Here is a 19,875-nt window from a genome sequence, read left to right as displayed (position 1 = left end):
GTTTCCAGCCCCAGCAGAGACTTCACACGGGCTCATTAAACTCCCAAATAACAGGCTTGCTGTTTGGCTTTGGGTTTGGGTTTGTGTCGTTCTTTCTTTCTTTCTTTTTTTTTTTTTCAAGCAAAAGATATTTATTTTCAGGGCGGACACCAGGATTTTTGTTTCATGTATAGCCTGGGGGCTGGAGGGATTTCGGAGTGGCCGTGACTAAGGGGCAGACGGGGTTGGGAGGAGGAAAAGGAGATGATGTCCCTTGGGTCCCCTCCTCACTCACTCCCTGGTGCACGTCCTGTAGTCCCTGCGGACACCTCCCCGCCCCCCACCCAAAACATCTTCCCTCTGCTCGGACTGTCCTTAAGCTCCCGCCCCATGGCCAGCTGTTCCTGCCAAGCCTCTGCTAAGAGCAGCTGGCAATTACCCCTGTGCTGGTACAACACAGTTCTCACGTTGTGACCTCATCGTGGCCTCCGAAGGCCGGGAGCCCGCAGGTGGGAGCCGAGACTTAGGGAGGAGGCTTTGGGGAGACGGCTGCTCACCCGGAGGGTCCGCAGGACTATTGTCCTGTAAGGGGCGTCCCCTCCACTCGGGAAAGGGAAGACATGGCTGCAGAGGGCCAGGTGGTACACAGAAATTGGGGGTGTTGCGTGGAGGACCGAAGGGGAGAGCAGGTGAGAGGACCTGGGCCTGGGGCTTCCGCTGAGCCTCACCCCACCCCCATTCCAGGCTCAGGGGATCCAAGTGTCCCGGACCTGACCCCTGAGGCCCCCGCAGCAGGTAAGAGCAACTGGAACACAGCAGAAGTCCTCACGTGAGAGCAGGATCTGCAGGCTGCGCCCAGGCGCTGTCACCTAGTGCTTCCCGAGAACCCGCAGCCAATCGCTGCGGCTCAGGAGGAGTGTGAAAGGGGAGGCTTGACGAGTACGAGTGGCTGACCGTCGGCCACACACCTAGCAACGGCGACGGGAAGTTGGAGCGCGGGCGCCCGCCAGCCTCCCCACCTCAGCCCTTCTCCGCGCAGGCGAGCGCTGACACCTGCCTGTCTGCGCCCGTGAACCTGCGGTAGGTCTTCGCCTCAGAGGGTCACGGTGTCACCCTCAACTCCCAGAGCTGGCACTGCGGCCCCAGGTTCTAGTTCACAGGATGAGCCCTGGGCGCTTGGTTGCTGGGGTGTGGCGGCGGCCACCTGCGGGCTCACACTGCAGCCCGCCACAGAGAGATCCTCCAGTGCCTGCCTGCCCCCACCGCAAATCCCCTAATGGCGGGGAGCCCTCCCGGGCGCGTGGGGCGGGCCTGGCGACTCTCCCAGGCCAGCCTGGGCCTGAGGCCTCCCGCCGGCCCCCGGCCTGCCCCACTCACGTCGATGTCCTTGATGTTGTGCATGAGCTGGTAGGCGATGTCCTTGCAGCCCTGGTTCAGGGCCTCCGGGGGCATCTCGTTGTCCGAGTACCAGTCCCTGTCGGCCGAGTGGGCGTAGGCGGCACTGGGGGTGGCGTGGTTCACCCGCGTGGTGGTCACGATGCCCACGGACTTCCCTGAGGTTCAGAGGAGAGGTTGGCTCCCCTGCAGCTGGGGACATCCGGCCGCTCTCTCCCTCCCTCTGCCCGCTGACGGCCTGGGCCTGGGTCCCCCTGTCCTATGAAGCAGAGTGCAACTGCCCAAGAGGGCTGCGGGGACCAGGGCTAGGGTCCTCCTCTATCCGGGAGCCATGGGACCCCCACCTGCAGGAAGCCCCAGGCCCTCGAAGGGGTCTCAGGTGGAGGAGGGTCCCTTCACCTGGGTCATTTGGCTTTGTCCCTTGACTCCAAAGTCCCTGTCCCAGAAGGAAGGGGGAAGGAGCAGACCACACTGACCCCTGGGGGCTGGCCTGGGCTCCAGCTTCCCCCTCCTTCCAAATCTAGCAGAGCTACACTTTCAGGCCTAGTTTATGGTCAAACCAACAGACCCAGGGACTCGAGCAGCGGGCCCACTAGCCTTTCCCGTCCCAAAGGGGCTTCGCGGCCTCTACAGACAGCTGGACCCGGGAGAGCTCGCTCGACCTTCTCGGGTCAGAACGACCGAGGCCCCCGGCCCCCGCCCGCGCCGCTGCCCGAGGCTCACCAGCGTCCTTGGCCCAGCGCAGGATGGAGGTGACCTCGTTCCCCTGCGTGGTGTTGCAGCGGGTGCGCTCTGTGGCCGCACTCACCCCCACGGTGCCCTCGTTGGCCTTCACCCCGCACAGGTAGGCGGTGGCGGTGCCCGCGCTGTCGGGGACCTGGGCGTTGGTGTTGTAGGTCTGCAGACAGGAGGCAGGGTTGGGGCGGCCGGCCTCGGTTCCCCTTCTGCCACCCACCTCCACTCACACGGTGGGCAGGGGAACACCGGAGACCCTTTGTAGCCTTGGCTGGGCCCTGCTGCCCACAGAGGTCCCTGCAGAGCCCCAGGATCATCTAACTGAGCTGCCTGCTGCCCGGGCCTCGGCGGTGACAGGCAGCAGCACGGGCGGGAGGCCCAGTCTCCATGCTCTGCAGAACCACTGGGCAGAGGTGTGGGGGTCAGGCCGGGGCAGCGAAGCCTCGCTCTGGGTCCCTGGGGCTGCAGGACCAGCAAGGGCCTGGGAACAGGAGATTCCCGGAGAAGGGAGAGGAAAGGGGATCTTGAAAGTGGGGGCCTGGGCAGGGGCAGGCAGGGCCGAGACCGCGTGCCCTCTCTGCCACACCCTGCCAGGCGCCGCCACTGCCTGTCCCCTCCCCGCCAGCCGGCAGCTCCCGATCCCACCCTTCCCCGCAGAGGCCCGACAGGAATGTCTGGGGTGCTTTCTTTGCCCCCAAATGGCTGCCCTAGCGCTCAGAGCACCAGGCCGATGACACCAGCGACCTAGCGTGCCCCTTGCCGTCCAGGGCAGCGCAGGCGCAGTGCAGGGAAGGCGGTCTGAACAGAGCGGGCAGACCACCAGGCCGCACCGCCCAGGTTTCCGTGTGCGCCACGCCTCAGCGTGAAAGCCTCAGAACCAGACCTGGGGGGTGGCTGCTGCTCTCCTTGTTTCACGGTGGGGACCCACAGGGACCCACAGGGACGCCGAGGACCCTTGTCCTCTCTCCTCCCCGGGGCCCAGCTGGGCGCGGGCTGCCTGGGCCGGGCGCCTGGGCTGGGCTCACCTTGGAGAGGGCCACGAAGGGGAACTTGTCCATCTCCAGCTTGGTCTCCTCCCCAGGTCTGTGATGGAGCTGACCCTTGAGGATGCGGGCGGCCGTGACCGTGGAGACGCCCATCCCTGTGGAGGGGAGCAGGGCTCAGTCTCCCCGGTCCCGGCCTCGGGCAGGGGCACCAGAAGGCGGCTCTGCTCTGACCCTCCTCCTTCCCTCCCAGGCCCTTGGGGGCTGCCAGGCAGAGCGGACCTCTTAGGTCCACAGCCTGACCCGCTCCCGTGAGCTCCCCTCTCCCCAGAGCCCCGCCTCTTTGACACAGCCCCTCCCCCTGCCCGGGGCCCAGTCTCACCGTCTCCCAGGAACATGATGACGTTCTTGGCCACATTGGTATTGAGCTTCTGAAGGCCCAGGGCATTTTTCAGGGTCTGCTGGGCTTGGTTTCGCCAGTAGTTGGGATCTTTCTCTTTCTCTGTGCAGAGAGAGGCAGTTATTGGGTGGAGGTTGGGGGAGAGCTTCCTATCCCCAGATACCCCAGCACCTCACGGGTCGGGGCTGGAAAGTCAGAACTCAGAAGGGAGCCAGTCAAACAAGTCTGTGGACCTGGGCATCTCGGAATGAGGGAAACAAGACCCAGAGACACCAAGCAACTGGCCCAAGGCCACACAGCACTGGCAAGCACTGGCAGAGCAAGGTGTCACTCCAGAGCCCACGCCTCCTCTCACCCAGCAGAGGGGTTCTAAGGCAGCAATTACAAGGTAACGTTTAACCGATTCAACAGAACAAACTGCTCCCAACTCCGGAGTCCCCAGATGTGCCCAGCCATCAATTATAAGCTCTGCTTGGCTTATTCATTACAGCAGGTTCAGTGGGAGACTGGCCCGGTGAGGGCACTAAGAACAGCACTGGAGAACAAGTCTTGCCTTTTGTCAAATGGGTTCAATCTGGAGAGATCACATGATCACAGTCCTTGGGGGACAGACTGGCAAGGAGGGCAGGCTCTGATGGCCCGTCCCTCGCTTTTCGCCAATAACTCCCCTTTTGACAGCGTTTTAGGGTTTTGAGATAAACTAGGAGTGTCTGTCTGTCTATCTCTCTAGCAATCAGTCCTCAGCCTGAGGACCTGCCAGACCTCAGCCTGAACCCCAGCTGTGCCAAGCACCAGTTGCGTGACTGGGCAAATGACCTCCCTGATCCACGCAGAGGCCTCGGGTCCCGTCCACTACTTGGGGCCCTTCGAAGCTGCCCTGGGGACCTAGAAGCCTGGAGGCGGAGTCCCTCGGGGATTCCCTCAATGACCTCCCCCTGCAGAGGGGGAAAGGCTGAGGTCCGGAGGCCGGGCTGGGGATGCAAGCCTCCGCCGTGGCCTCTCGAGGGTGCGCCCCCTCACTGTGTGGCTTGTGGCCCGCGTCCCAAGCTTTACACTCAGACGCGTCTGCTTTACTCTCCCCAACAGCCTGGGGGAGCCATTCCCTCCATACCAGGAAGGGAAACCGAGAGGAGAGCAGCTGGGAAGAAGCCGTCACTAGGTGGTCACTCGTGCCTGGGCAGGCGGCGAGCGAGAGGGAGCTCCGCCCCAGCCTGGGCCCTGCGTGCCCACCGCCGCACCAGGAGCGTCCTGTGCGGCCCTCTGCTCACTGCCTTCCCCAAGGAGCCCCAGCTCCCCTCTTTTCTGGAAAAGTCTGCTAAGGTCCCCGATCTCAGATCTCACAGGCCGAGTCCCCAGCAGGGAATCTGGAGGCCCCGGCCTTGCCATCCAGCTGTGCGCTGGCAAGGGCTGTCCTCTAGAGTTTCTGTCTAGGGGAATGGGGCTTGGGCCGCGAGACCTGGGCCAGGCAGCCTTCTCCCGCCCGCCTACCTCGGAATACGTCATGGTGCCTCTGCTCCCGGAACCGCTTTGGGTGGCACTGGGAGGGTGAAGAGCTTCCCTCAGCAGGCTGGCAGACACTGGGGAGGGGTCAACGCCAGCCTGCCCTGCACCCATGGGCCTTTCTCAGCATAGGCTCTGCCACCGGTCTGCCTGGTCCCCACCGTGCCTGCTCCCTGCTGGCCCGAGGGTCCCGTGAGAGCAGAACTCATCTGTCACCCGAGCTACCCCAGGGCCTGTCCCCCAGAAGGGCTCAGTTGGTGTCAAACTGCCTTCTCCATCCGAGGTCTGGCTTCAGCAACGACGGCATCAGACACCTGCATCCCAGAAGGCCACTGTTTTTAGAGTCCATCAAATGCCACTTGCAACAGCCTAAGATATGAGGCTACATCCACAGAGTCCTTATCGGTAGGCGGAGTATGGTTCTGCTGTGGTTTAGACGTGAGGGGTCCCCCAGAAGTTCGCGTGGGAGGCTGTGGGGGAGCTGAGAGGAGAGGACTGGCCTGTGGGGCCTGAGCTGACCACGCCACCCCTGCCAGGGATCAACTCCGAAGCCTGAGTCCCCAGGTGAACTCTTCCTCCTAAAGGTGTGTTTCCAGGTCTTTTGGTCCCAGCAGCCAAAAAGCTGACTAAAACGGTTTCCAAGGACGGGAAGTTCAAAACGGGCAGAAGTGCATGGCGGCAGAAGGCAGCCGGTCCTCTGGCTCCCGAGAGGGTTCTGGGGAGGGTCACAGAGCTCTCCCGACATCCTGTGCCTGAAAACCATCTCCCCACCTGAGTGCTTGGGAGTAAGTACACACTCATCGCCGTGAACACTGAAGGTCTGTCCTCACTGCGAGTCCTACTAATGGATGGGACGTGGTCCGCCCGGGGACGCCTAGAATGGAACGGGCAGCAGGCCGGAGGGCCGGCCGCTGAAGACTTTTCATTTGCTGCTCTTCATCTTTCCCATTTTCATCTGCTGGCCCAGTGTGTGCCCAGGCCCAGCATCCACCGGGGCTGTGGGTGCTGAGAAGCCTGGACTCCATCCCAGGCTGAGCTCGGGTCCCCAGCGTACACGGGAAGGCGTCATGTGAGGTCGGAGGGTGTGCTGGCCTGGGAATCCTGCCGTGGGGGTCTGTCCTGGCCCTGCCACTGACGGCGGGGTGGGTTTCCTCTCTGTACCCCAGTGTCATTTTCCTAAGTGTTCACCGGGGCCCACTGCCCGCGAGGCAGACTGGGCAGGCAGTCCTGCAGTGACCACAGGGAGGGGAACATTATCTCCACCACACTGACAGAGAGACGAGGTTCAGGGAGCAAGTGGGACTTCAGGCCACATGACAGAGCGCTGAAGAGGGCCCTGCTCTGACTCCAGCCACAGAAGAGAGAGAAAGAGAGAGAGAGAGAGAGAACCACACCAGCACGGGCTTCGGGAGGGAAGAAGCCAGGGGAGGGGAGCCCCAGGAAGCAGAACTGAAGAGAAATCCAAAACCAGGGAACCGCAGGGATGTCAGGGGCAGGTCTGGACGGAAGATGAGGCACGAACGGACACTCTTGGCCTGGAGACTGGAAGGGATGGGAAAGAGCCCTCCAAGGGAAAGGTAAACCCACTCCAGATCCCAGCACGTCTGAGTGGGGATTTGAATTCATGGCATGAGAACTGGGAACAGAGAAATTAACACAACCACTTGTCCAGAGTTACCGGGAGCCCTCGGGCTCCGAGAGGACCAAACTCAAGACCACACCGCAGGGACACCCCCAGTGCACCCCAGACAGGAAGACAAGACCGAACAAAAACTCCAGTGGAAGAGGAGCTCCCAAGCAGGAACTCAAGACACGGGGAAATCTGCCGAGCAAGCCAGCAGGAGCCTTCCATGCATGAGCTGGAGGAGATCACAGAACCCACTGGATTTCAGATGAGTACAGACAAAGGGGGAATGGAAACCCCAACGAGGAGCAGTCTGACCCAAAGGGAAGGGGGGGACCTCTTCCGCCCTAGTAGCGCAGGGGCGGAGCTGAGATTTCCTGCTCTGGACACCTATTTTACAGTTCTCAGACGCATGGTTCCGTGACCTGGCCTGCCCTCATCCTACCCCACCTGCACCAGGACTTGCCCGCCCTCCACCGGTGGCCCCCAGTCCTACCTGGCACTAGGGAGTTGGTAAGGCAGGTGCCAACGACCAGGACTAGGAATGGTGGAATCATGGTGCGCCCCGAGACCTGCTTCCTCTCTGGAGCCCAGAGATGCAAAGCACGTGGGTGGGTGTGGAGGAGGACTGGAAGTGATTAACCGTTAGCTGATGCTCCAATCCTAGAAATTAGAAGGAAAAAGGCAGACACGTCGGGCACCACTCTGGAGCTCAGTTCTTCACTCGGGCATTGGTTCCTTGATTCTTTCCTCCAGTGTTTGCTGAGCACCTACTACAGTCCCGGCATGGAGCTCGCCCTTGGGAGCCAAAGCCAGGTGGGCTCTCCCTCTGGAAATGAAATCACAGAGACAGTTGGGTAAGGATAAATGAGTTCTGGGCTGCAAAGTTGTTCCACCCCATTTCCCAGGGGACTCCCACTTTGAACCTGTCCTGGTCGGGATGCAGTCTCTGTGTGGTGCTTCGGCCCTTCCCAGGCCTCCAGCCCAGAGGAGGCGGATGCTACAGCTCCTGGAGGCGCCCGGAGAGGCCTGTTCTCAAACACCATCCTTCAGCCTTTTGATGCCCTGTCCTACGCAGAGTCACCCTTTCCCATAGGGACCTTTGCCCTCAAAGGACCCCTATGCTTGCGACATTCTCTTCTAGAATGGGTCATTTTTGATAAGAGAAACAGAGGCAGTTCAGAGGAACATATGGGGAAAGGTTGCTGGACAGGGTGTCTATTCCAGTGGCCACATTACAGACAACTTTGGTTACTTTTCGTTGTTTTTTTCTATATTTCTTAAAACTTCTTCAGTGTTGGGATATCACGTTTATTTATTCATTCATTCATTCATTCATTCATTCATTCATTCCTTGGTGCTGGAGATTGAACCAAAGGCCTCATGCATGGTAGGCAAGCCACAAAGCCCCAGTCCAGTTTCAAAATTTTTTGAACAGTGTTATTAATTAAAAAAAAAAAAAGACGGAAGGAAACACACCAAACATTAACTGTGGTTTTTCTCTGGGTGGTAGGGCTACAAATGATTATTTCCTCTTTCATTTTTTTTTTTTTTTTTTTAATTTTCCAAGTTGCCTGAAATGTGCATGAATTAATGGCTCAAGAATGTTTTCAAACTGTGGTCATCCTGTTGGGATCACAAGGGACAACGCCATTGGCAGCTGAGAAATGTACCAACCCTGTTGTGCACGAATGTTACCGGAAGATGTGCGATTTTAAATGGCAAGAGTTTCACTGGGAAATAGTTATTTCAACCCAAACGGAGATTTTAATGATTATTCCATTTGTTGTGGGAAACGGAAAGGATGGAGATGGTATCATCAGAAAGGTGTTGCGAAAGATAAGCTACTCTTCTCCCCAGAGAAAGAGGTTGTGTTTTGAACTCAAAGACAAGGGTCCTGGGGCACGACTGGGCGAAGGAGGCCGGAACTGAAAGGAAACATCTGACCATGCTTGACATTGAGTGTGGAATTCCAGATGATTTCTAAATTTTTTATTCTACTTTAGTAGCTAACTGTTCTATAGCAAATCCTAAAATCAGAAAAAAAATTATTAAATTGCTATAAAGTATAAAAAGACATTATTCACCATAGTTCAAAAACCCCAAGGCCCCCCCTCAGGAGGCCTGTAGACTGTCACCCATCCCAATGTGCGACCTCTGAGCTTCTTGCCACTTCAATTGCTCTGCCACTTCCCTGTTTTCCAAATACTTCTTTCCTGGTCCATCTCGGCCACTGCTCTGGGAACATCTAAGGGCAGGGACCTGGCCTTCGCTTACCTCTGCACTTGGCACAGTTAATAGCTACACCATGGAAAGCCGGGCGCTAAGGAGGGGAGCTGGGGGGAGGGGAGAAGCATCCCCAAATCTCCCTTTTGCATGTGCAGAACAGCGCGTCTCGGTGAGGCTGAGCCACTGGGCTTCCCTTTGCGGTGAGGGGGGCGTGGATGGGTGCAACCCTGGGAACCGCAGCCCCCCAGAGCTGAGTGTCATGCACGTGCCCTGCTCCCCACCTCTTCAGGGCGGCTTCGCAGCACCCAGGATGTCAGGCTGGATCAACCCCTGGGCGTGCTCACGACCGCGGACCCCCGAGGATGGAGACAGAATGATGGACAGCTCCAGGCAACAGCTGGGTAAGCATGAGCCAGGGACACCCACGGTGTGACTCCAATGGTCCAAAGCAAGAACTTAATGCAGGGCATCAGAGGACAGGATAAAGGCTCCCTTGAGGGGTGTAGAGACGACAGGGGTGGGAGGGGGCTTCCGAAGGCAGGTGAGCTCTGTTGCTTGGTTGGGGTGCTGGTCATGCCAGTGGGTTCAGTGAGAATATCCACTGAGCTATTAATTTACAATACAGACACTTTTTTGTGCAAGTGCTATACTTCGATAAAGTAAAAATTACTCTTTGGAGTCTGGTGCCGTGGTGCACGCCTGTTATCGTAGCCGCATGGGAGGCTGAGGCAGGAGGACTGCAAGTTCAAAGCCAGCCTCAGCAATTTAGCAAGGCCCTGAGTAATTTATCGAGAGCTTGTCTCTAAATAAAAAATTCTTCAAAACACCTGGGGATGTGGCTCAGTGGTTAAGTACCCCTGGGTTCAAACCCTGGTATCAAAAAAAGTTACTCTTTGGGAGTTTGTATAAATGATCTCTAAAGGACTTGGACCATGTGCAAACAGGCCTGTGAGCTGCCCCTCACTCTGACTTCTCCCTCATGGCCTCTGCAGTGGACAGGGACGAACTGGTGATCTCTTACAGACCGAGACTCTGAGAGAAGTGACTTGATCAGGGTTACAAACGACAAGGTGGCCAAGCAGAACCTGACCACAGGCCTTCTGATACCAGAATTAGCCCGCCATGGGGCTTCCTTTTCCTTAACTGAAAAACGAAGATTGGAGACTAACACAGGACTAGATTCACCTTACCACCCCCACGATCAGGATCCAGAGCAGCTGGGCAGCCCCAAAGCCTGTTGCACCCTCTTGGTATCAGCCAACCCCGGTTCCTAGACCCGGCGGTCCCCGATCACCCCTTGGCTGCCAGGGTATTCAACCCAGAGATGAGCTGGGGAGCTCGAGTCTCTGCGTCTCCCGTCGTGAACACTGCGTCTCTCCCTCCATTCACAGATTCTGACGTGATCAGCATTCCTGTCTCAGCAGACGGGCCCTGGATCTGTTAACATGGAACCTGTGGACTTCACTCCGGGGAAGCTATCAGAAAGCGCATTGTTTCTGAAACTGTTCATCACGAGTGCTTAGAGATACCACTGGTTTTTATGTTTTACCTTGTATCCTACAACCTTGCCAAACTTATTAGTTCTAGGAATTTCATGTGTGTGGGGGGCTTCTTTGGCATTTTTATGTAGTTATAATCATGTCCTCTACCAAGAATTTAGTTTTTCCTTTTTAATCTGAATCCTTTTTTCCAATCTGGATTTTCTTTTCCTTTTTTCCCTTTTTATTCTATGTTATTCATTTATATATTTTTGTGGTACTGGGAACTGAACCCAGGGGCACTTTGCCACTGAGTTCCACCCCCAGTCCTTTTTTATTTTTCATTTTGAGACAGGGTCTCACTAAGTTGCTGAGGTTGGCCTCAAACTAGTGATCCTCCTGCCTCGACCTCTGGAGTCGCTGGGATTACAGGTGTGCAGCACTGCGACCAGCTTCTAGTTCCTGATCTTCAGGAAAAACGGTCAGCTTTTTGGCAATTAGGGTGGCATGTTGAGACGTGAGGTGGAGATTTTGTGGGGCAAAATCAGGAACTTTGTTTTGGACATATAGAGTATGAGATGTCTTTAAGAGTGGAGACACTGAGCTGGGCGCAGTGGTGCATGCCTCTAATCCCAGCGGCTCAGGAGGCTGAGGCAGGAGGATCTCAAGTTCGAGGTCAGTCTTAGCAACTCAGTGAGGCCCTAAGAAATTGAGTGAGACCCTGTCTCCAAATTTAAAAAAAATTTAAAAGGGCTGAGGATGTTGCTCAGTGGTAAAGTGACTCTGGGTTCAATCCCCACTTCCAGAAAAAAAAGAGAGAGAGAGAGACATTGAATGGGCACTTGGCATTGGGAAGAGAGCTCTTGGCTAGAGGATAATTTGGGAATCATGGGTATGGGTGGCAGTTTCAGCCTGGATGAAACTTGACAGGATCATCTGCAGGGAATGCGGACATGGACATCTATAGGTGACAACATCCCTCGGAAAGTGGCACTGAGAAAGCATCTTTCTTCCTGTTCTCTTTCTTCCCTTCTCTTTCCCCTCCCTCCTGGTACTGGGGATGGAACCCAGGGCCTCAGGCATGCCAAGCCAGTGCTCAGCCACTGAGCCTCATCCGCAGCCCTGGAAAGAATTTCTTTAGCCTGAAAACATGTTATGCCAAAACCCTATGGGAACCATCGTCCTTGCCGGAAAAACTGCTGGCAGATTCTCCTGGATGACGGCTTGCAATCATGAGCGCTGCGGTCCAGCTCTCTGTCCACAGCCAGGAAAATGCGCCCGTGAGCCGGCGAAGGCTGTGTGTCCGTGGCAGCAATCCCGACCCTGGAGGCCCAGCTGCGCTCGGACGGCGCGGGCAGCTGCGGGATCCCGCGAGAAGCAAAGGCAGGGCCCGTAGGTAAGCAGGCGGCACTGTGCCACGTGGGGAGGACCTCTGGGGAGCAGCAAGGTGAAGAGGGCAAGGAAACAAAGCCAGGGCCGAGCAAGCTAGCAACAGTGCGAGCCCAGGAGCAGAGCCCACTCCCAGCTCCCTGCACCTAGGGCCCCAGCAAAGCAGCAGACGGGGGAGAACGGGTGCAGAGGCCCCCTCGGGGCCTGAGCGCCCTGCAGCCCGGCTCGGCTGGTCTGTGGCCGCCTGTCTCTGGCCTGCCAGACGGCAGCTCTGGACAGCCAGGACTGCTGTGCCATCCGTGGACCCCAGCGCCCTGCAAATGCTCACCTAACCAAGGCCCATGCCAGGCGGCCAGGCCAGGAGGCCCTGAGTCTGGGCACCAGGGCTCTCACTGAGAGGGCTTGGCCTACAGACAGGTGCCCTCTCCCTCCCTATGCCCAGGACAGGGGGGTGGGGATCTGGGAGGCCCTTGGAAGCCGAGCCTCCTGCTGGCTCTGCCTCTCGGCCCTCCGCCTCTGGGGCCAGAACTCTAGTGGCCTCTGTCCGCCCAGGGTGAGGGGCCCAGTCTGGGGCTTCAGGACCCCGCTGTGCACCACCCTCTGCCAATGTTCTATACCAGCCTGGAATGAGGCCTCGGGTGTGCGCCAGCCCCTTCGCCACCCCACTACCTCCTGGCCCAACCTTCTCTGCCAGGCCCCTGCTACGTGCCCTGGTTATTTATGCCCGGGAGGAGCGGCTATTTGGCGGGACAGCGGAGGCAGCCGAGGGGCCAGGCCTGGGCCCGGAGGACTAATTGCATCTGGGGCCTGGGAGCACCTTGGAGTTGGGTGAAAACCAGCCCTGGGCCGGGTCCCAGCAGACCCAGGACGATCAGCACAGCAGGACTGAGGAAAGTCGCTGCCACCTGTGACCCGCCCCAGGCATGGCAGCCCCCACCTGATTTACAGCTCAGCCTGGCTGACTCCAGGACTCGGCCTCCCCACCACCAAGAGGGAGAGGCTGCACCTGCCCTTCGTCACCCCACAGAACAGACACTTGAGCCGGAGCTGGGGCAGATGCATCCCTACCTGAGCGGCCTGGCCAGGCGGCCAGTGAAGAAGCAGAGCAGGCCCAGGGCCAGCATGAAGCAGAGGAAGCTGAGGACGGCTGTGAGCACCACGTTCAGGGTGGGCCCCAGGAAGGCCATCTGGGGGGAAGAGGGCCCTCAGGAGGGACCGCCACGCCCTGCACACTGCCACTAGGTTGGACGCTGGCTCCAGAGCCCTGGTCAGTGGCACCGACCTGGCCTTATCCCCAGGTTAAGCCTGGTGATTACCGGGGTGGGGGATGACCCAGGGGTGACCTGTGGGCTCCCCTCCCCCACTCAGTTCAGGGCGGGCCTGCTGCAGCGTGTCAGTTAGCTCGGTCCGTGCGTCCCTCGGTTACTGAGTACCTGCTGGATGCCCGGCACTATTCTGGGTTCTAAGGCAACAGTGGGAACAGGACAGACAGGTCACTGTCTGCTTGGGGATCACTGACCAGGCAGTGTAGATAATGCACCTACTACGTGCCAGACCCCTAAAAGCTCAAGAGGGAAGGAAGTCCTGGCCGGGCTGCCTGGCTTTCCCTCACAGCTGTTTCTCCCGCCCGAGTTCAAGCCGCGGAAGCGCCATGACCAGAATACAAGAGGCTGTTTTCATTGAGCACCTACTGCATGCGAGGCTCCGTTCGAGCGAGAAGCTCCGAGGTGCAACTGTGGAGTAGGAGTGCCAACACAGTTGCTGGCCCCAGAACGGGGACAGCACCAGGCCTGCGGGAGCAGGAGGCTGTAGTCAAGCTCTGCCAGGCGGTGGCACGATGCCTGTGGCCACCAAGCGTCAGTGCACGGGTTGAAGCGATGAGCTGCCACCTGCACCGAGTGCCCCTCTGCTTCCCGCCCAGTCTCTCTAGGGTCCCAGGAACACCGTGAAGTCAGGACGGTGACCAAGGGTCCCATGTCCCAGACTCAGAAACAGGCCAGAGCTGAGGCCACTCAACACACACGGCCAGGCCCCCTGAGCCAGGTCAGGGAAACGCTTTGACCCCCATGGTGCCAAGGCAGGTCCCCTCTTCCCAACACCAGAAGGGCCACTGAGCTCACCAAGAGAGCAGAGAGCCAAGCTCCCGAGCCTGCTGACCCCTGGCCTTCTCCAGTCCCTCAACTCAAACTGAAGCCAACACACCACATCCCAGCCAGGCAGGAGGAGGGCTCAGCAACCCAGGGCCGAAGGGGCGGTGGGGACTGAGCAGTGGCCAGCAGTCCCAGCCCCAGCCCCATCACTTCCAGGGTGTGTGACACAGGGTCAGCACCTCAGAAGCTGCTTCCTGATCTGACAAACACCTGTCTCCCATTCAAGGGAGCACGAGGCCAAGCGGCCCGGTGGCCATGGTGAGGTGGTCCAGGGTCGCAGGTGCTGAGCCAGGCCCTCCACAGCCCCTGCACAGGACCTTCCCAGGGCCACACCTACCTCAGGCTGTCTCTACCTCGGCTTCCCCAGGGGCCCTCCCTGTCTCATTCAGCTCCTGGGACACCCTCAAAGGCACCACTGTCCAGTCTAAAAAGGTGATGTGAGACCCATGGAGTATCACCTTGGGCTCCAGCCTGTACCTGGCGGGGCTCAAGGGGACCCTGGCGAGCTCCCATGGAGAGCTGGAGTTTCAGACTACTTGGGTTTGGAGGAGCCATTGGGTAGATTTCTCAAAAGTACCAGGTTGCAAAAATACTCCGTGTTTGTGGGAAAAAGTTCTGTCCCCAGTGGTTCCAGGGAAGGGAAGGTGACTGAGAAGTGCATGAGCAAATTTTCTGGGGATGGAAATGTTCTTTGTAATGACCTGGAAGTAGTTAAAAGCGCTTGCATATGTAAAGAGCCTCGAGGAGTTAACAACCACCCCGCCTGTACCTCTAGGTTGTGAGCTTCCACAAGAAGTGAATTAAAGCAAGCGCTGGGACAGACAAGGGCTCAGTGGGTGATGAGACCCTATCCGAGTTTAAAAGAGAAAACAAAGGACATAGGCCCAAATAAATCCCTATTTCTTGCACCCCAGACCTGCATGGCTAGATTCTCCAAGGCAGGGCCTGGGAAGCTGTATTTGTAACAAGTCGTTCCCATCAGCAGATTCGTCTGGGCAACATTCTCTTAGAGGTCATCCTATTGTCCAGATAAGAAAAACTGAGGTCCACAGTGTGAGGCAGCTTTGGGAGCGGACCCCGCGCCTCCCAGCTCCTTCTCCCTGCAGATGTTCTGGGAAATACAGGAGTCAGTGGAGCCAGGTCCCGGGGCTGTCATCTGGGCCTTCCTGGCTCCTCCCAGGGCTGAGGACAGGAGAGGCTGTTTCCCGGGAGCGGGGGCTAGGGTAGGCAGCTGCTGGAGCACAGACCTGCCTGGAGACAGTGCCCGCTGAAAACCAGCCCAGCAAAGTCTCAGCTGCAGGGTCACAGAGTGATGTGGAATCTGCCTCTCAACCAAGCCCAGTGGCTCTGGCACCCTTGCTGGCAGGACTTTATTCATTTACTGGTGGAAGTTATTTATGGCGGCCATGAAGCAGTCTCTGGGTGAAGGGGCGGGAAAGGAATGTGTGCTGGTCAGAGTGGGCTGTAGGTCAGATCCAAGGAGGAACTTCCCCAGAGGATGGGGAGCCAGGTGTGGGGGATAGAGCAAGACTCAAAACTCTAGCCGCTGACAACATCCCATCCCAGCAGGAAACAGGTGTGGGAGGGCCCGAGGGTCTGGGTGCCAAGCCGCTGTGTCTTCAGGGCTCTGGAGAAACACCAGCCAACCAGAGTCCCCAGCCTCAACCCCCGCGCTGTGCTCCCCAGACTGGAGCGATCCCTGCCAGTCATCTGACGAATCTCTCCCGCCCCCAGTCCAGGCCTGAGCCCCCAGACCCTGGGCCCTAGACCTTGGTGGCACTTGTCAGAGCCTCAGACGGCCACTGATGGCCACCTCCTCATCAGGCCTGAGCTCCAGAGAGCGGGATCACACTGTTGATGAATCGGGAGTCCCCTGGGCGGCAGGGAATGTAGTAGGTGGCAGGACGATCGGGCAGGGGCAGGTGGTGGAACAGGCAGCTGGGCAGTACTGAGTTGGCGCGGGTCGGCGCCTGCGCACAGGATCGCTCGGCCCCTCTCCAGCGGGGCCCTCGGCGGGCTCGCCCCTCCCCCAGCGCCCTCCACCTGGCAGCGGGGGCGGGACTGCTGGAGGGTCGCCAGCCCCACCGAGTTCCACGCAGAACCGGAGACAGGCAGGTGGGCTGAGTGCTGGCCAGTAACTTGGACGTGGGGAGGGGACACAGGGGTGACGATGGGACGGGGGCAGGACATGGGCAGGTGAGGGCTGGGGCAGGAACAGAGGGACCCCCTGGCTTCCCACGCACCTGCTCCTCTGGAGGCCCAGAAGGTCTTTGTGGCGTCGGGCTGCGCGCTGCTGAGCCCCTCTGGGGGCTGCGGTTTCCCAAGGGCAGAGGCCCTGTTCCTGCCGGGCTCTGTGTCCTGAGAGGACCAGGCTGGCCCAGGCCCCACCACGCAGGCAGTGGACGGGGTGCAGCGGGGGCTCAGGGGAGGCGGGGCGCCAGCGCAGTAGGGTGGAGGCGGCAGAGAGGGCCTCCTGGAGGCCCTGCGCGGAGGCCGAGGGGGGCGCAGCACCCAGGGGGCAGGGAGAAGCGGGCGGGCGGGCGGAGAAGGCCGCCTGGACCAGCCCCGGGGGCTCCGCTCCTGAGCCCAGCTCACCTGCCCAAGGCCCAGCAGGGCCAATTGAGGCCCAAGGGCCTGGGTTCCGGAGCCAAAGCTCGCCCGAGGCTCCCTGGGGCTCGATGACCCGGTGACCGTCCTGATGCCACAGAGTGGCTCTGTGGGCAGAGAACTGAGCCAGGGAAAGTGGGCTGTGGGAGGAGCCGCCGCAGGACCCGGGCACGGGGGATGCGGCCAGGGACACCATGCCTGAGGCCGGGGACGGCCTCTGTGGGCACATGGGCTTCCGCCATCCCACGGACAGGCGTGTTCTGTCCCAGGCACTGTGCTCCAGGCCAAGCCTGGACGCTGAGCGGGGGAAGGGGGTGGGGGCCAGGAGGGTGGCACATATGCCACGTGTCTCTGAGATGATTGCCAACCCCCTACTATGGTACTCCACTCAGCACCCCTGCAGCAGGGGCTTCCATTTTTTGTTCTCACGACACGAAGAAAAGAAAGGCACAGAGAGGGTGCATCACCTCCCTACAGTCACGCAGCACATCCAAGGCCGGGATAGGTCTCTCCACTAACCAGCTAAGGATTTGGGAGCTACAAGTCAATCAGTGAGGCACAGTGTAGACGCAAGAGTCTTAAAATTCTATACACTAATGTTTATGTCTACTAAAGAACATTTCAAACTGACACTATTCTAGAAGAATCCGTTTTACATAACCTGTCACCGTGTTGCTTAAAATAACAGCAAACCTCTTCATAGCCCATGCTATGTTCCAGGCGTTGTTCAAAATTTTGTACCTATATTAGCTCATTTAATCCCCCAAACAACATGCAAGGCAAACACTATTATTATTCCCTTTTTACAGACAGTAAAACAAAAAGCACAGAGAGGTCAAAGAGCTCACTCAAGGTTACCCAGCGAGTAAGTGAACTAACCAGAATTCAGCTTTACTTGTGGACGTTTCTGACTCTCAGACAAGACCAGGTATGCACACCAACGGCGCTCTGTAACGTGTACACAATGGGTACACATTAGACATTAGACTGCATTACCTACAGCCGCTACATGACTCATACCCAGGACACTCTGCCCGGAGTCCCTTGGGGAGGGTTTCCCCATTCCCCTCTTTACTGAGGACAGGCGAGGCGGCTCTCCCGAGGTCACAAGGCAAGAGCGGCCGACGGAGTTAGTCCTTGGACCTGGCTGCAGGTTCCTGATCCATGCACAGCCCCTGGTGGGTCCCTGAGCTGGGACTCGCCTGGGCCCATGGGGGAGGGGCCGCGCTAGAGACCTGGCTCCGCCCCTGGCTGGGCGGGGTGACCCTGGACACGCCCACCTCTCCCAGAGTTCCCTGCTCCAGCTCATCCTGGGGCAGGACCCTGGCCACCAGGGCTCTGCGCTCTGCCCTGAGTCCTGCAGCCTCGGGGAAAGGATGTGTCCACTCCCCAGATGGCCCTGGAGAGGAGGCTGCCTGAGGCTCTGGGCTGGGGGAACCCGTCGGGCAGCGGCCAGCACAAGCAGAACCCCGGGTGGCAGGTGCCAGCCGGCCGCGGACGTTGTTCGCAGAGATAGTTCCACGCCGCTGGGCGCAGAGTGGCTCCCCGTTCCCACGCAAAGGCCTCTAACAGCGGGTACACATGATACTCACGGTGCCCCTGGGGCCCTGAGGGACGGGCCCACAGACAGGAAACCAGGGTCTGTGACCGCGACGTCCCGCCCAGGGCACCCACCTCAGCAGGGCCTCCACGGCTCACTGGCTGCCTGACCTTGAGTACGTCATCGCCTTCCCGGCCTCAGTTTGCTCGTTGTTACATGGGGACACTCACAGAAAGTGCCCGTCCTCAGGACAACCCCACACAACAGGTGCTACTGGCTCCCAGTGCAGAGAAGTTAAGTAACTTGGCCAAGGTCACCCAGCACTTAATAGGAAGGGGAGAAACTCTTAACGGGGTACCTACTATGTGCTGGGAGCTTTTCCCTCAGTCTTCCAGGGACCCACCCAGTAAGGTTGGAGTTCGCAGTTCCAGGTCAGAAGAGAAAACCGAGGCCCAGAAAGGGCAGAGGTTCAGGGTCAGGCAGCAGCAGTGTGGGAGGGCTGGATCCAGGCCAGGCCCGGGTGCAGTGTGATGGCCACCCCTGTCCACGCGGCTGCCAGGCCAGCCTCCGCCCCGCGGGAGTACTCAGGCCTCCCTCGGCCTCTCTCGGCCACCCCAGGCCCCAGAAGCCCACACCGGCGGGACCGGGACCTCGCTGGCATGTGCGTACCAGGCGGGCTGCCGCCCTGCCACCGTCCCCACACCACGTGGCTGCCGCCTCCTGGGATCTCTCCCAACAGGACAGAGGCTCCTCCCGGAGGGGAAGCTGCAGTCCTGGGCTTCCTTCTTCAGGTTCATGCACAGCGACTCTGAGACCGTGGGGGCTGCCCAGGGCCGCGAGCCAGGGTCCCCTGCGGAAGTCCACCCGCCAGCAGGGAGGGCTACTGCAGGGGCCTCCACCGCCAGCTTCTCAAAGATGGTCCAGTCACTTTTCACTGCCCTGACCAAAGGCCTGACAAGAACAGAGGAGGAAAAGTTTATTTGGGGGCTAGCGGTCTCAGAGGTCTCAGTCCATCATCGCAGACTCCCTTCCTGGGCTGAGGTGAGGCAGGACATCATGGAAGAGGGTGGCGGAGGGAAGCGGCTCACGTGATGATCAGGAAGCAGAGAGGGCGACTCCACTTCCCAGACACAGAATCTAAGCCCCACAGCCACGCCCACCTGCCTCCAGCCACCAGTTAATCCCATCAGGGGATTAATCCACTGATTCGGTTAAGGCGCTCACAACCCAGTCGCTCCTCCTCTGAACCTTCTCGCATTGCCTCACGTGAGCTTTGGGGGACACCTCACATCCAAACCGTAACATTCCAACCCAGGTCCCCCAAAGTCCATGCCCGTCTCATAATGCAAAATACATTTAGTCCATCCCCAAGAGTCTCCATCGTCTCAACAGATCCAAGATTGCCCAAAAGTTCAAGTCCAAAGCCTCCACTGTGAGACTCAAGGCCAACTCACATTGTAAGCTCTGTAAAAATCAAACGCAATTTACAAGTATCCAACCTACAAAGGTACAGGATAAACATTTCCATTCAGAAAAATACAGGCATAGAAATAGGAATGGGACCAAAGCAAGACCGAAATCCAGCTGGGCAAACAAGTCCTGTAGTTCCGTTTCCGGCATCCGGAGCCCAGGCAGCCCGTGATGTCCTCTCCAAAGGGCTTGTGTAGCTCCGCCCCATGGCCTTGCTGGTTGCAGCCCACGTGGCTGCTCTCTGATCCATTCCTGCAGCTTTCCTAGGACGGTGGCCCACGGTACTGGCATTTCTTAGTCCCAGGGGTCTCCCTCTCACATCTCCACACGTCACTCTCAGGGACTCTGACCCTGCTGCACCTTGCCTGGCCTCCTAGGCCTTTCTTTGAAATCTCG

At 58.8% G+C, this 19,875-nt stretch overlaps 1 protein-coding gene across 3 annotated transcripts in view; it reads right to left on the bottom strand.

The window, feature by feature from the left end:
• Positions 1-19,875, bottom strand: part of ALPL (alkaline phosphatase, biomineralization associated) — a 55,787-nt gene that overhangs the window by 9,165 nt on the left and 26,747 nt on the right. For all 3 annotated transcript variants that reach the window (XM_079122470.1, XM_079122469.1, XM_079122471.1), the window contains 5 exons: positions 7,113-7,279; positions 3,475-3,594; positions 3,135-3,250; positions 2,098-2,272; positions 1,357-1,532 (listed from right to left, as the gene is read on the bottom strand). In XM_079122470.1, coding sequence (XP_078978596.1) covers positions 1,357-1,532; positions 2,098-2,272; positions 3,135-3,250; positions 3,475-3,594; positions 7,113-7,173 — 648 coding nt within the window. In that variant the 5' untranslated portion in view covers positions 7,174-7,279. The remainder of the gene's footprint in view (positions 1-1,356; positions 1,533-2,097; positions 2,273-3,134; positions 3,251-3,474; positions 3,595-7,112; positions 7,280-19,875) is intronic.

This window comes from Sciurus vulgaris, assembly GCF_902686455.1.
Source record: "Sciurus vulgaris genome assembly, chromosome: 1".
Lineage (NCBI taxonomy): Eukaryota > Metazoa > Chordata > Mammalia > Rodentia > Sciuridae > Sciurus > Sciurus vulgaris.
This window is presented reverse-complemented; position numbering and strand designations above follow the sequence as displayed.